The sequence below is a fragment of the Gracilinanus agilis genome, chromosome 2 (genome assembly GCF_016433145.1).
Source record: "Gracilinanus agilis isolate LMUSP501 chromosome 2, AgileGrace, whole genome shotgun sequence".
Classification (NCBI taxonomy): Eukaryota; Metazoa; Chordata; class Mammalia; order Didelphimorphia; family Didelphidae; genus Gracilinanus; species Gracilinanus agilis.
In genome coordinates this window covers 295,106,020-295,118,584 of record NC_058131.1, presented here as the reverse complement: position 1 = coordinate 295,118,584, position 12,565 = coordinate 295,106,020, and the positions used below count along the sequence as shown (strand labels likewise).

Genomic DNA, 12,565 nt, shown 5'->3' with positions numbered 1-12,565 from the left:
GCAAAAATAGCTTCTTTTAAAAAAATAACAAATAAAAAAATATGTTCATCTCAGACATTTCTTACCCAAAATTTGCAGACTTATTAAGCATCGGTATACAATGAATTGACTATAAATTCTTGAACTAAAAGGTAACCATCAATAAAATGTTGATGATGCATAAAATATGCACATATAGATTTCTTTTCATATTTGGAAGGCATAAAAACTGATAAACATATGCTAAATGCAACATATATACTTAAACAAACTTCTGCATATTTCTAGTTATTTCCAAATCACTAACCTGTTTCACATTCTTGGACATGGGACTTGGAACAATACAGTCATCGCTGTCAGTTATTATCGAATCAACAGCATCAGAATCCAGTCTTTCCTCTTGAACTGTTAAAAAATGCTGATTATTATATATGACTAACCCAATTACATTTTTACATTGCAAAGCAGAGAGAAATCTAATTACATCATATTGTGTGTCAATGATACAGTCCTCACTTCTCCTTAAGAAGAAATTTTGAAATTAATGACTCTTTAAGCATTTTTTAAAGCATCTAAGTTTTCAAATAAGGAAGACATAATGTATAATGGCCTGAACATGTATGGTATTTACTTACATCTAAGAATTTGTTTATACATTGGAAAAACGATTAAAATATTCTTATAAATACTTAATTGCTTGTCAGTTAGAATATTCTAAGGCCCTAATTTAGAGGTCAGTGTTATCTCTTTTGCATTAAAGCAACATTTTTGCTGCAGAAAGACCAAATCAAATCCTAATACTGACTAGAGTTTCCAAAAAGTTGTGAATAATTCATTAAGAAATAAAAAAGGGTGTGGAATCAGCATTATAGACTTAAGAGGAGGACAGGTTTGAGAATTGAATAGAACAACGCACTTCTCACTTTTTTTTTTAATCACCTAGATATTCTTGGACCATGATGGTCAGGAACTGTCATATTAATCACTTAGTAGTTCCTGCCTTCTTAGCAGGGGGACAGCGTACTGACAAACCAGAAGTTCATAATAAAATAATCTACTTGTTATCATTTTGTAATATAAGGGATTCAGATAAACTAGGAATTTGATAAAAATAAGTTATCATATGAGCATTTATAATACTATAAGAAAATGATAAAACATTGCTCAACAGAAAACAACTTAGAACATGGCCATCATGAGTTAGTGACATTGCATAGTTATTATTGAGTAGTTTCGTGAACTACTAGAATTGCTTTCCTGTCACTCAAAATTACTTATATGTGAAGTATGCTCAAAAGTATTATTAAATTATCCATTTTGGTTTTAGTGCCTTAAATATATGAGTCCGGGAGAGTATAAATGGATGTGGCTTTAAATCCAGGCAAAAAATGCATAGAACTCTAATGTTAACTGACCACATTGCAGCAATACCATCCAGATTTGTTGTCCTACCTGAGCAATAAAAACCTATATACTTCTACCCTTTTTTAGAAGCCAGAAAAAGATATAGTTAAAAAAATCTCTGGTTCTGTGAAGAGATGGAAACCAAAGAAGTAGCATTAAGTGAAAGCAAGATCAGAAAAACAGGTGTTACTGAACTGTTTAGTCCACAGTTTTATGAAGAAATGCCCATTTTTCTTATCCCAAACAATCATAAAAATAAATTTAATTTATAAATCCGATGAGTTAATATTTTTTAAAAGATTTTATTGGATGTCTGCCATAAGGTAGCATAAAAGGCCACTTAATATTATGAAGCTTATAATATTTTAAAAATCTAGATAGAGAATTACATTTTAACACTCAATTGTACCACTTTGAGTTGAACTGAGAAAAGAATCAACAAATCATTTTGGACAGCCAGAATGAGTGCAATTCTATCCTTTCTGACAAATAATAGATTGTTTCTAACTAACAAAGATATTCAATGAAGTAGGTACTAACATATCAAACAAAAGCAAATTGTTCATACAGAAGAGTGAAACTAAAAAATTTAGTTTAATTAGGAAAAAAATACCACCTTCTTCTCTTTCTAAGTCCTCACTAATTTCTGTGTCATCTTCAGAAGTAGTTGAACTTTGGCCAGCAAGTTGACCCACAGATAGGTGAGATAAATCCTCATCTTTTCCTTGCTGCATTTCTTGACCATTCTCATTTACCTCCTCCACCATCTTTGCTGCCAAAGCCTCAAAAATGGAAAGAAATATGAAGATATTTATGGTCACTTAGGCCATATTTATAACATCCTTGTTAAAGCATTTGTATAATAAAGCTATTTAAACTTAAAACTTAAAAATGTAGTTGATGGATACATGATTTATAGTGACCTATGAGAAAATCAGTTGCTTAAATAATGTAGACAGAAACACAGAAATCATTAATTATCAGCTTGCAGAAGCCTATTTGTAGGAGTGAAAAATTCATTTAACACAAGGCTTTAATTCACATATCCATTTAGTACTTGTCATCAAAATTACAGTTGTAGCTAACTGAAATATTTAAAGTTGTATATTTTTAGCCAATCCATTTCAAGCAAGCCTCATATACACATACCCAAATTTTATACACACTTAAAATCTTCAAATTAATGTATAAAGTAGCAAAAAGTTTAAAAAAATCTTTGAGTTCCAAATAAATGCCTATTTGGAATGTTACAAACAGGAAGACTATACAAGGTGACATATAATTCTACTTGAACATTCATTCCATCTAGCTTTCTCCATTCATTGATTCCTTTATTTGTCAGTGATTAGTGTTGCACATCAATTGCCAAAATTTTGTAGAAACACAATCTACAAATCAAAGTCTATAAAAATTATTTTTAGAAAATGGAAGTGCTGATTATAATAGAAATCTTACCTTTGGAATATCTGGCACAGATGGAGCCTTAACTTCTAATACTTCTGTAACCTTCATTTCTGGTGAAGCTTTGTGCATATCTTCATCAGATATAGATGTCTATGGAGCAAAGGATCAAAAATTTTAGGGTAGGAAAGGACTTCTTGGGGATGTTGATGAGGATACTCTTTTTCAGGTAGAGGTGAGTCTGTATATTCTCTTAAGTTCCTTCCAAGTGTAAGGTTAAGTTTCCTTTCTCTCCTCACAAATAAAATTAACTTTTAAAGAGTTTAAAGCATTTCTATAACTACTTTAGATCTACTGATCTACACATATACACACATATATTCACTAAGTTTGTGAGAAACAGTTCTGTGAAAATTATGTAGATTATTGGATGTCAGGAGATTTGGATTCTGTCAAAAATGAAAAGCTATGTGAACTTAGTCTCAGTTTCTTCCCCTGAAAATGAAGGGGTCAGACTGGATGATCTCTAAATTACTTCCAACTTAATATTCTATGATAAACTAACATGGATATAGTACCAATGTTAACTAGTTTTTTAGTAAAAGAATAATGAATTAAAATAAAGAAAAAGGGAAATTTTAAAAATTAAAGCTTGATATCCTTCATATTCTATATTAGTTTAATCAATATAGCACATATTCCCTGTGGTTGACATCATCATTTAACTGCAGATAATGTAGATAATGTATTCCTGTATATAAATATACCCCTCAGTTCTCTCCCAGGTCATTACCCCGAACTAGCCACTTTCTCTTCTTTTCTCCTTCTTGACACCCTGGGCATCCAGTTCATTTGTATACTGTTCTCTTCCCTTGAATCCCTTGCCACCTTACATATCAACAATTATTGCAGACCCAAGCCTTAGATCTCTCCTACCTTCTGCTGCCTTTGCTCCTACACACATGCTCTAGAATGAAGGTGGAGAAAATCACCTATTCTGACAGGGTCCACTACAGATTTATGTTACACATCCTCACCTGGGCCCTCACTGCTGCTAGATAATCCTCCCTTATTAACTCACTAACCCCTCTCCACAAAGGCTCTTATAATCTTTTCATCCCTCTTCAAACCTTCCATGGTTCCTCTTCTTCCATCCCCCTAGGTGAGAACCCTACCTTGGAATGTATAGAAAAAACTGAGATAATTAGCTGTGAATTTCCTCTTTCTCATTTTAGATGCCTTCTACTATTGTCTCCTTCCCCAAAGCTCACACGAAGAGGTAACTGTACCATCAATTTCACTTTTGCTATATCTTGAGTACTGGACCTTCTCTCCTTTGACACTTCCACCACTCCGGAGCAAGTCCTTATCATTTTAAATCTGGATTATTGCAATAGCCTGCTGGCGAATCTGCCTGCCTCAAGTCTCTCCCCACTCCAAACCATCTGTTCAGTCATGAAAGTGATTTTCTTTAAGCTCATGTGTGATCATGTCTCTCCCCTACTCAATAAACTCCAGTGGTTTCCTATTGTTTCCAGGATCAAATACACAATGTTCTGTTTGGCACTCAAAGTCCTTCATAATCTAGCCCCTCCTACCTTTCCAGCCTCCTTATACTTTACTCTCCTACATATACTCTTCAATCCAGTGACACTGGCCTCTCCAGGTTTTTCCACAAAAAAGACAATCCATCTCTTGACTCTTCCCCCAAGCCTAGAATAATCTTCTTTCTCATCTCTTCCTACTGGCTTTCAAGGTTTCCTTTAACTGCTGACTAAAAATCTTGTCATCTCTTGTTTTATGTTTGCTATAGCTATATATTCATTTGCTTATACCAGTGAATAGGGTTCCTAGTTTTCTTCTAAATCATATAACATATTATATAGGTAGAAAATTCCTTTGAAAGAATTCTTATATACATCATTCTAGATTCTTGCTACTTACAGAATCCTGGGGTGTAGTGATATCCACAAAGGACACTTTCTTGTCTGTTGGGATTGTACGCTTTCTTGGTTTAGGTATGGGGGCCTGTGAGAAACCCAAATGTATTAAACTGAGTGGAATGAATACTAAATTAAAATTTTTGTTTTAAATCATTCTAAATTTTAGACTAAATTTTAAAAGCTAGTTACTTACTACAACTGGTGTAGTAACAGAGGATGACTTGGGCAACTTTTTATCAGTTTCTGTTTCTTTTTTAATAATATTCATTAGGTCCTCAGCTGCTGCTGATGCAGTTGGAGGAAGGTAAGTAAATTTCCATTTCAATACAACTTCGATGGTTCCTGTATGATGTTTCTTATGATTTGTTAACTCAAATATTCCTGTTAAATTACAAAATTAGATTAATTTTCAGATGTACTTTTGATAGCCTAAAACTTTGATAATACAAAAATTAAAGAGGGAATCTTAAAAAAATTTTTTTCTAGCTCTCTTAGAGCATGACTTCAACGTCTAACACAAATTAGAAGGTAAATTAAAGACAAAAGAATTCATAATGGGTTCAGGTTTCACATAGATCCCTTTTTGAAGTTAAGGACGTTGAAAGAAAATCTCAATTCAAAGAGATGGAAGTTAATTTATAAATATTTTAATTCAATGAATTTATATTCAAAGATAATCCTAGAAATGAGCTTTCTCCAAGATCAGCAGTCTCTTTACCACTAATGTTCTACTACACAACCCTTCCAGTACTTTTCTTTTAAGAACAAATAAAATGACTATCAACTTTTAAAACAACTTCTATTGTCTGAGAAAGCGTTAACATATTTCCACAGTTACAAAAATAGTAATGTTATTTCTATTTGTTCTAGGATTCCTCAATTCATTTTTCAGACTCTAGAAAAGTAGTAGTATTAAAAAGAAATAAAACAGCAATAACACATCAAACTTGTAAGTCTCGATATAAATATTTATAAAATGTAACATATTTTTAGAATTGGACAATTAGTGAGTTAAATAACTTATATTTCAAGCAGCTGTCATGAAAAAGTCCTCTCTACTCACTATTTAAATGTATGGGTTTTTTTGAGTACTTATTTGAAATAAACAAAAATTTTTTTATTTATTTCAAAAAGGGCATTACAGTCATTATTAGGAAGATGATAAATCGTGTTTCATTAGTCCAACTTCCAGGATAACAAAGGATATGAATGACTTAGAAGTTTGGAATTCTCAAATGATATAATTTTTTTACACATTTATAAACAGTAGTATATATTTATGGGGGCAGCTAAGTGGTAGAGTGGATGGAGCAGTGTGCCTAGAATCAGGAAAATCTGAGTTCAAAATCCACCCTCAGATGTTTGCTAGCTGTGTGAACCTGGACAAGTCACTTAACCCTTTTTGGCCTCAGTTCTTCATCTGCAAAATAGGAACATATTAGAGAAGAAAATGGCAAACCATTTCAGTATCTTTGCCAAGAAAATCCCATGGAGAAAAGTCAATGGGGTCATATAAGAGTTGGATACCATTGAACAATAAAAGCATATATTAAGTAACTATCATTATAGGGGGACAAGAAAGGTCTGAGGATAAAGGGGAAAGGTAGTCTGGCCAGAAGAAGCATGGAGAGTAGAGTACACTAGTGTTCAAGAGTCCTGTGCACCTGTGAAAAAAGAGGTTCTTAACTCATACGGGGTGGGAGGCACTGGTGTGGGAACAGTTGCTGTCATCTTTGCTTCCTACTCTTCAGTGTTGGGCCATAAATCCAGGGTGGATTAAGGAAGGGACCTGTTCCCTGGGGTGGTATTCTGGGGTAAGAAGTTAATTCAGAACTCAGCAGTAGCAGTGTAGCTCAGATCCTAACAGTGGAGCAGGGTCTTCTCTGCTCAAACTTCTAGCTTAATCTGAAGCCTATAAAGGAATAACTAGGGTAGGAATCCCAGGCCTACAGTTCTTTCACTCTGAACCACTGGTCCCAGTTGGCTGGCAGAAACTGAGCTTAGCTGAGTTCAGTAGATTGATGTCCATACCCAAATCCAGGAGAGAAACTTAAAGAGTTTAGGCAAAGGGAGAGTGATCAGACTTTGCCTTAGATCTGATCACTTTGAGAGCATTGATAGTTTGCAGATCCTTCATCTTTAATAGACCTGAGATAATAGAATAATATAACACTTAGAACCTCAAGAAAAAAACAATAGGATCAACTCTAGACCTTACTTCCAGAAGTGTACAAAGCCTAGCCTTAGCATCAAGCCCAAAATCAGGAAGCAGGCTCAAAGAATGAATAAACAAAAATTTTCACCATAAAAAGCTTTTGTGATGACAGCCATGCTCAGACATAAATCCTAAAGAAGAAAATGTTCCCAACACATTTACAAGCAAAGCTTCAAAGAATTATAATTTGGGCACAAATTGAAATAGTACTCTAGGAAAAGATGAAGCAAGAGTTAAAACATTTTTCTTTATCAATATTAATGTGGTCACTAGAGGAAAAACTGGAAAAGAAATGAGAACTATGGAAGAAGGAACTGGAAAGAGAATAACTACCTTGGCACAAGAGGTATAAAACCTTTAGCAACAGACATCCTGAAAATTAAATGGAAAAGTGATTCCAACAAAATAATAAAAAAGAAGAAGAAAATGTAAGGTATATCATAGAAAAAAAATGACTTGGAAAATAGAGTGAGGAAAAATTTAACAATCATTGGATTACCCAAATGGCATGACTAAAAAAAGATCTTGGCTATCATATTTCAGGAAATCTTAAAGGAAAACTGGCCATATACCTTAGAGCCAGAAGGCAAAGAGGAAAGAGAAACAATCCATTGACCATGTCCTTAAAAAATTCTCAGCAATATTATTGTTAAAATTCAGAGCTCCTAATTCAAAGAAAAAAATTGGGGAATCTATTGAAAAGAAATAATTAAAGTGTACTGCTAAGAAGGAGCAAATGGATTGGCACATAATATTCCAAAAGGCAAAAAAAATGTAGGCTTAATAGCCAGGAATAACTTACTTAGCAAAATTGAGAGTAATTTTACAAGGGAAACATGGCACATTAATGAAATAGAGTACTTCCAAGAATTCTTGATGAAAAGACCAGAGTTGTGTAGAAACTTGGAATTTCAAACACAGGAATTGAGACACATAAAAAAGGAAACATGACAGAACAATGATAAAGGTTTAAACAAGAATAAACTGCTTACATTTTAATAAGGGGAAGAGATACACATGTCCCACACATGTCCCACTCCCCCTGAACCCTGTCATCCTTGGGGTCATAGAGGGAGTCTAGGTAAGGCTAGGGAGTGATTCTGATATGGTGATCATCTTTAGAAAAGAATGGAAAGATGGGCAAAGAGGAATATACTAGGGAAGGTAGGTTAGGGACAATTATTTCATATATTCAGGGTATAAAGTAAATATTTATACAAACAAGAAGGAGGGGATGGGGGAAGTGGCCGACAATTAAATCTTACTCATCTAAACTGGGCAAAGAAGATAAGAATACACATATATATTTGGGGACAGAAATATATTTCACTCAACAGGGGAAAATGAGGGAAAGGGAAAAAAGGATATGGTGGAATTAAAGAATTGGTAGGCTAACAGATAGTCCTAAGCAAAACAAACTTGAACAAAGAATGTACAAAGATGTTTATATCTCTTTTTGAGGAGATAAAGAATGGAAATCAGTGGGCGTGTCCAAAAATTAGGGAATGTCTGCATACATTATGGTATATAAATGTGATAGAATATCATTGTATTATTAGAAATAATAAAATGAATTATTTCAGAGGAACCTAGAAGGACTTGTATGAACTGATGCAGAGTGAAGTGAATTGAACCAGGAGAATAATATATACAATGACAAGAATACGATAAAGATATATAATACTGAAAGAACTTCGATCAGGGATGACTATTTGTTAAATCAGAGGACAAATGATAAAATATACTACTCACTTCTAGACAGAGATGATTAACTCAGAGGGAAAGAAATATTATTTTTGACTTGCTCAATGCAGAAATTTATTTTGTTTGAAAATACATGTTTGTAACAGGGGTTTAATTTTTCTTTTGTGTCTAATGGGCCCTAGGGTTGGGAAAGAAAGTGAATTTTTGAAGATTATTTTCTTACCTGAAATATATCTGTCATGTGCTAATGAAATTAATGGAACATCAACTTTTCCTATGTAAGTATTCTCTTGGGTGTCATTATCATCGAATACATAGAAACTCAGAGACTCTGACTTTAGGTATCTGTCTAAGTCCATATTCATTGGTACTGGGAAGCACATGTGATCATCAAACTGGGGATCATTGCTGCTTGGAATGATGGCTGTATCATGGTCAGCAAAATCAAAGAACTTGTATACAACGTATGGATTTGGCTGCACGTGACTTTTGGTTGCTCCAGACATCAGGTTGCTACAGCATTTTATTGTAATATAGAGTTCATTTAAGTTGTCATCTGAAGTAAAACTTGAATGAGCAGTTTTGGGTATCTGCTAATTTAAACAAAAAATGTATTTAAATCATAGTACATAATAACTAAATGATAAATGGTAGCTTCCAAATCTAAAACATAACAATTGCTATATGTAGAATATATTTCATACTTAATATATCTAAAACAATAGGATGTTGATAATAAAGAAGAAATAATATCTTTAGTGTTTATAAGTTGTAAATACAGACTCACATTAAATGGCCATGCTAAGTGTGCAACAAGTTAGCAAGGATGAGTATTTTAAGGAGAATTTACTGTAGCAAAATAAAACTTCCAATAAAGTTAATATAATATATACATATGTGTATATGTTACATATTACATAATATATAATAATATATAAAATAGACATAATCACTAGTGTGTTACATGGTCAATGTAAGCATAAATAGTAAGTGGAGTAGGAGATCCAAAAAGAAAAATTCCAACAGCTTCTTGTCTGGTCCCCTCTTACTTTCTCTTTCCCTCTCCATTTTGCCTCATTTTGAAGGGATTGGGGGAGGGAGGAAAGAACAAAGAGGCATTTATAGTTTCAGGATTTGGGTCCTTTGATCCATCCCAAGAAATCAGACCTCTATTCTTCACACCAGACCTCACTTGAGAAGTCTGATTTTCCTCCCGAAGGGTTAGCTGGCTTGTCAATATGTAAAAAAAACTAAGTGATGCTTCCCAGAGAAGGGCATAATATTAAACTCACCTGGCAAAAAGAAATATATACCTAGGGAAACTTAGTATTGTGTGCAGCTTAGCAGAAACTATGAGGAGAAACTGAAATCTCTAGGTTTCCTAGAAAAAGAACACTGGAACCAACTGGGTCTCAAAACCCTAAAAATAATCTTTATTATCTAATTATTAGACCTTGATTCTTGCTAATTTTTTTCTTAAACCTCTTCTACCTGGAAGAATCTTTAATAATATTAAATTAACATTTCTAATATATAGCAGGGACTAAAAAATTATATGTGAACCTCCTCTATCTCAGAAAAGGATATAATTCTTACCAGTAACAAATATTAGAAAGGGAGAAGTGGGTTTTCTCTCCTTATTTTTCAGTAATTCTTTTAAAACTTATTTTTGTTTTCTAATTTGACTTTTATTTTAGAATGTAAGAGTATATGAAGTGGTTGCTAGTAACTATTACCTTTATTCTACTTCTACATTAAAACAAAATAATAATAAATGCAACATTTAAAATACAAGCACAATCCGAGTTCTTTGACTAGCTTCGACTAGTATTTCACTCAGGGTCATTTGTAAAGAGTTTTTGTGCTACAAAAATAAGGAAACTCTATGGACAACCTATTACTAGTAGATGTATTTCATTTTTATTTATTTATAACATCTTTGTTAACATCTTTAAAATGTCTTCTTTCCATTCAAAAAGTCACAGCCTTAGCTCAGACCAATATCACCTCATCTTGACTATTAAAAATAGCCTCAAACTGGTCTCCTTGGCTCAAGTCTTTTCTCACTCCAAATTGTCTTCCACTTAGTTGCCAAGGTAATTTTCCAAAATCATAGGTCTTATGTTACTTTTTTCTATTATGTACAGATTAACTATAACTCTTCATAACCTGGCCTTTTCCCACCTTCCCAGCCTTCATAGATTTGGCTCTTTTCACATATCCTATTATCTGGTAACAATGGCCTACTTGCAGATTCTTGCTTCTTGTCTTTGTACTGGCCACTTCCTGAATATACTTGGCCCCTCATTTTTACCTTCTGGCTTGCTTCAAAACTCAGCTCAAGGTCTATCTTCTGAAGGAAATCTTACCGCTATGTATTTTCCATCTACTACACACATATCTTGCATATATTTAGCTTTTTACTTTTTACAAGTTGTTTCCCTCATTAAAATATCTGTTCATGGATGGTATTGGCTGTTTTTGTTTTTATTTGATTCTCTAGTCCGTAAATAGTAGTTAACTTACTGACTTAATTTTACAGCAGGCCATTATATTTGAAACATCCTGATTTTCAGCCTGAGAAATTTAAATATTTTCTAGTTTATCTTGAAATTTAGAAAGTGCTAGCACAAGAGAAAACTTTCTGTGAATAGTATTAAATTAAAATCAAATAGCAGCTACATAATAGAATTTTTAATCAAGCTTATGTTAATTTTGATTCTCTTGGGAGAGAAAAAAGAATTCTTTTTAACGATTTTTCTAGTACAACATTTAAAGGAATTATTATTAGGAAAACATCTGCATTATAAAAAGGTACTAAAAATTGCTTACCTGATTTACTTGCTCTGGTCTCTTAAAATTGGAGGTTATATAGCCTAAAGCTTTTGCCCGTTCTCTATACAGTCTAATTGCTTGATCCATAGGAACTCTTAATCGGACCCAATATTCGATTGTGCCATAATGTGGAATGCCTTCTTTATTTCCTAAAAAGACCCAAACAAACCAGTATGCATCCTGCTGTTTCAATATTTTTATAAATGAAAACAGATAGGTACCAGTGTTAGTAATATTAGAACCAGAAATGTTATGTGGAAGTGAATTTTACATGCTCTGCACAAATGATGTTTGAAGTGCAAATAACAGTTACGAAGGCAGAAAAGCTATGCTTGCAAGAATGAATTTTACCATATGTTGAATACCTTCACGTTAAACATGCTAAACTATATTTGGTATATGCCAATTTAGAATGTAAAATGTCACTTAGTTCTTCTGAAATACGAATGAGAAGAACACGTTTACTCATACTCTTTCTGATGTTGTAGTAGTTGGGCATCAAATGGCACCTACAGAACCTGAAAGGTACAGGATAGAACTTATAAAGCATAAGCAAATATAGCAACCCCCAAATCACTTTTTTTTGTTAAACCCTTACCTTCAGTCTTAGAATCAATATTGTGTATTGGTTCCAAGGCAGAAGAGCAGTAAAGGCTAGGCAATGGGGGTGAAGTGACTTGCCCAGGATCACACAGCTAGAAAAGTGCCTGAGGCTAGAATCTCTGGTCTTTAGGTCTGCCTCTCAATCCACTGAGCCACCCAGCTCCTCAAATCACTTTTTAAGAACACATTTTAGGTAAGTGCTTCAAAAGTACCATTGTACAGATTAAATATGTTATAAATGTACAAAAAATTGCTTTATATGCTTTTGCTTAGAAAAAGAGGACTAAATCTCTTAATGCCCCTTCAATGTCCCTAGGATTTTTTCTATTAAAGAGTTTCTAAAATTCTATACATAAGCTATGTATTGCTTCTATAAGCAATGTATATAATTCTATGTATATAAGCTATGTATTGGTTCCAAGGCAGAAGAGTGGTAAGGGCTAGGCAATGGGGGTTAAGTGACTTGCCCAGGGTCACATAG

General features: G+C 33.4%; 1 protein-coding gene across 1 annotated transcript in view; it reads right to left on the bottom strand.

Moving 5' to 3' along the window:
- Window positions 1-12,565, bottom strand: part of RPGRIP1L (RPGRIP1 like) — a 123,274-nt gene that overhangs the window by 41,354 nt on the left and 69,355 nt on the right. The window contains exons 16-23 of the mRNA XM_044664143.1: window positions 11,479-11,630; window positions 9,839-9,847; window positions 8,870-9,239; window positions 4,921-5,108; window positions 4,729-4,812; window positions 2,839-2,937; window positions 2,000-2,165; window positions 287-378 (exon numbers count right to left, since the gene is read on the bottom strand). Coding sequence (XP_044520078.1) covers window positions 287-378; window positions 2,000-2,165; window positions 2,839-2,937; window positions 4,729-4,812; window positions 4,921-5,108; window positions 8,870-9,239; window positions 9,839-9,847; window positions 11,479-11,630 — 1,160 coding nt within the window. The remainder of the gene's footprint in view (window positions 1-286; window positions 379-1,999; window positions 2,166-2,838; window positions 2,938-4,728; window positions 4,813-4,920; window positions 5,109-8,869; window positions 9,240-9,838; window positions 9,848-11,478; window positions 11,631-12,565) is intronic.